At 40.3% G+C, this 2879-nt stretch overlaps 1 protein-coding gene across 1 annotated transcript in view; it reads left to right on the top strand.

Annotated features, from left to right (window-relative positions):
• The window catches only part of LOC111411939, a 9411-nt gene extending 6755 nt beyond the window's left edge, over positions 1–2656 (top strand). The window contains exon 7 of the mRNA XM_023042629.1: positions 276–2656. Within this exon, the coding sequence (XP_022898397.1) occupies positions 276–2641 (2366 nt within the window). The 3' untranslated portion in view covers positions 2642–2656. The remainder of the gene's footprint in view (positions 1–275) is intronic.
• Positions 2657–2879: the final 223 nt, after the last annotated feature.

Below are 2879 nucleotides of genomic sequence, written 5' to 3'. Positions count from 1 at the left end.
TGATACTGTTGATTTTGAGTGTTCAGTATCAGCGTCAATTGTCAAACTTGGTTTTATGTGAATTTTTTTCTCAAACAAGTCTAGTCTTTTTCTTTTTACTTTGCAACAGCTAGCGTTTTTCTTTTCTTTTGCAAAACATAGGTAAGGTACTTGCACTTCTTGTATTTTGTATCTCCAGTCTAAATTCACTGGTCGTTTGATGCTATATTTCTTGTGGATATTCATTTTCGTTTACTTCTTATAGTTTACTTGTAGCTGATACTTTTTGTTCTCAGGTAATTTCTTTAGAATACGGAGTGCATTTGCTTTTGGAGCTAAAAGACTGGCTAGATTACTTGACTGCACCCAAGAAAATGTAATTTTTGAAGTTAATCAGTTCTTCACAAATACATGGGCTAGGCACAGCAGCGGCGATCGGCCTGATGCACCAGGAATTGATTTGGGGTGCTTGAGATTATCAACTCCAGAGAGCATTCATGAATTTGATAATTCAAACAACAATGTGATTGGCAAAAAAGTAAATGGTAGGTCCTCTGGTCATAAGATGGTGGCTGAGGGGGTTCATGCACATGTTTCCTCTCAACACGGTAATTATTCACCTGTAAGCATGTCTAGAAAAAGTGAGTCATCCACAGCTTCTGAAACTCAAAGCTTAAAAAACCACGTCATGTTGAGTAGCTTGAGGGGTTCTTCACAAAGTAGAAGAGATGCTACTTCCAATCAGGTTCTGAATAATGAGAAAGGTCAGAGAGATCTGAAACCTGATAGTTTGGTGAATGAATTCCAGGGAAAGTCTATTCTTGCCAGAACACGCTCAAGCCCAGAGCTTACTGACACATATACTGATGTTTCATGGCATAATAGATCAACTGAAAGTGCGAAAGTACATGCTACTTCTTTAAGGCCAGACAGTAGTAACAGGAGGAACAATGGTTCTGAAGGTTTAGCATGCAATAGCAGTCAATCTTCAGTTGACAAGACTCAATATGGCGGGCACATTCCATCCAGTCAAAGTCTAGACACTGCTGACTCTAATAGCAGCTCACATAGCTATCACAGAGATTCTGGGTTGGATGCATCAAATGAAGAGCTTTCCTCAACCTCTGGAACCCGGGGGATGCACCAGGAAGAACAAGATTTTGTCAACATGATGGCATCTGCTTCTTTTCATGGCTTTAACAGTCAGGTTCACTTGCCATTCAACCTATCATCAGCTCAAATGCCTTTCATGATCTCACCGTCGTCGTTAGCTTCAATGGGATATGGTCAACAGAATCTACCAGGATTGCTTCCTACAAATATGCCTGCATTCGAACCTTCTTTTTCACACTTGCAAGTTCCTCATGGTCTGGTTTCACCCCAATTCACTCATAATCTCCCAAGCATCCATCTCGTGTCAAGGTCTGATGATATGCTGGTGCGAAGTAATGAGAACTTCGATTCTGTGAGAATGAACTCCATGGAATCAGGTGATGAATTCTTGCTGGAGCAGGATGTTGGCTCCACTAGTGGGTACGACCCTGATAATGGAAGTTTTGAAATGATTCAGTCATATGATAAACCACAGGCAACATCGTCCAGTTTAAAATATATCCCTCCATTTCGAATAAGTGGTAAGCATACCAAAGAAAAACATGGATCAATGAGGGAGGATAGTGATAATTTCTCATTTCAAAATATCAGAGGTAAGGAGGCTTATGAAGAAGAAAGACCTGCAAGTTCTAGGTTCTCTTCTGCTACTCGTAGTAGTTCTTTGAGAAGTAGAGCTTCTTCAGAGGGTTCCTGGGGTGGCCATGGAAAAGGCAAAATTATGTCCGAACATGTTACAAATCAAGCTGAAGATAATGATCAGGAATGGCTTGCACCATCGAATGTGGGGACTGAAATGGCAGAACGAAATCCGGTTTCTCAATCTGTTGCATCTTTGTATGTTCCAAGGCGTCCTGTGCCTGGCTTTGAAGTTGCTCAGACAAGTGGATCAGACTCGGTGATTCCCATTGCCCCGATGCTGATAGCTCCTGGTTCTAGACAGAGGATGATGGATAATAATGGACTTGTTGCATTTTATCCTACTGGGCCTCCAATCCCATTTGTAACAATGCTTCCAGTATACAATATTCCTCCTGAGACTGGAATATCAGATCAATTAACGGACCATTTTGAAGCCGATGAAAGCTTGGATAACAGTGACTCTTGTCAGAACTATAGTCCTTTTGAGGGCTTTGACCAGTCTGAGGATTTAAATTCTTCTAGTTCCTTGAGAGGGACAACTACCATTGAGTCATCTGATGAGCAAAAGTCTGATATTCTCAACAGCGACTTTGCCAGCCATTGGCAAAATTTGCAATTTGGAAGGTTCTGCCAGAATCCGCACTCCCATGGACCTTTAATCTATCCTTCACCAGTAATGGTCCCACCAGTTTATCTGCAGGGTCATTTCCCATATGATAATCCTGGAAGAACACTTTCAGCTAATACAAACCTTTTGACTCAGCTTGCAAGTTATGGTCAACATCTAGTTCCGATTGCTCCCCTTCAGTCTGTTTCCAGTAGATCTCCATATGTAAGTCCAAAATACATTGATGATATACCAAGATATCGTAGCGGGACTGGGACTTACTTGCCGAATCCTGTAAGATAATTTATCATACTTGTTCAGTTACTCGTTGCGAATAACATTTCTTAGATCTTAATTTTTTGGGAAGTCCTACTTTGACTTTAAATTATTTTTATGTTAAGAGTATGTTTCATAGTGATTATAACTTTATAAGCAGTGGGTTTTACGGAATGTTTGGATAATAAGTGGGTAGCTTGTCCAGCTTAATTTTATTTTAAGCTTAGCCAAAATTGCATTTACAAGAAAAAATAGAACTCGTACA

This window comes from Olea europaea, chromosome 16 (genome assembly GCF_002742605.1).
Source record: "Olea europaea var. sylvestris chromosome 16, O_europaea_v1, whole genome shotgun sequence".
Lineage (NCBI taxonomy): Eukaryota > Viridiplantae > Streptophyta > Magnoliopsida > Lamiales > Oleaceae > Olea > Olea europaea.
The sequence above is the reverse complement of the archived record's forward strand: the minus strand, read 5'-3'. Positions and strand labels throughout refer to the sequence as shown.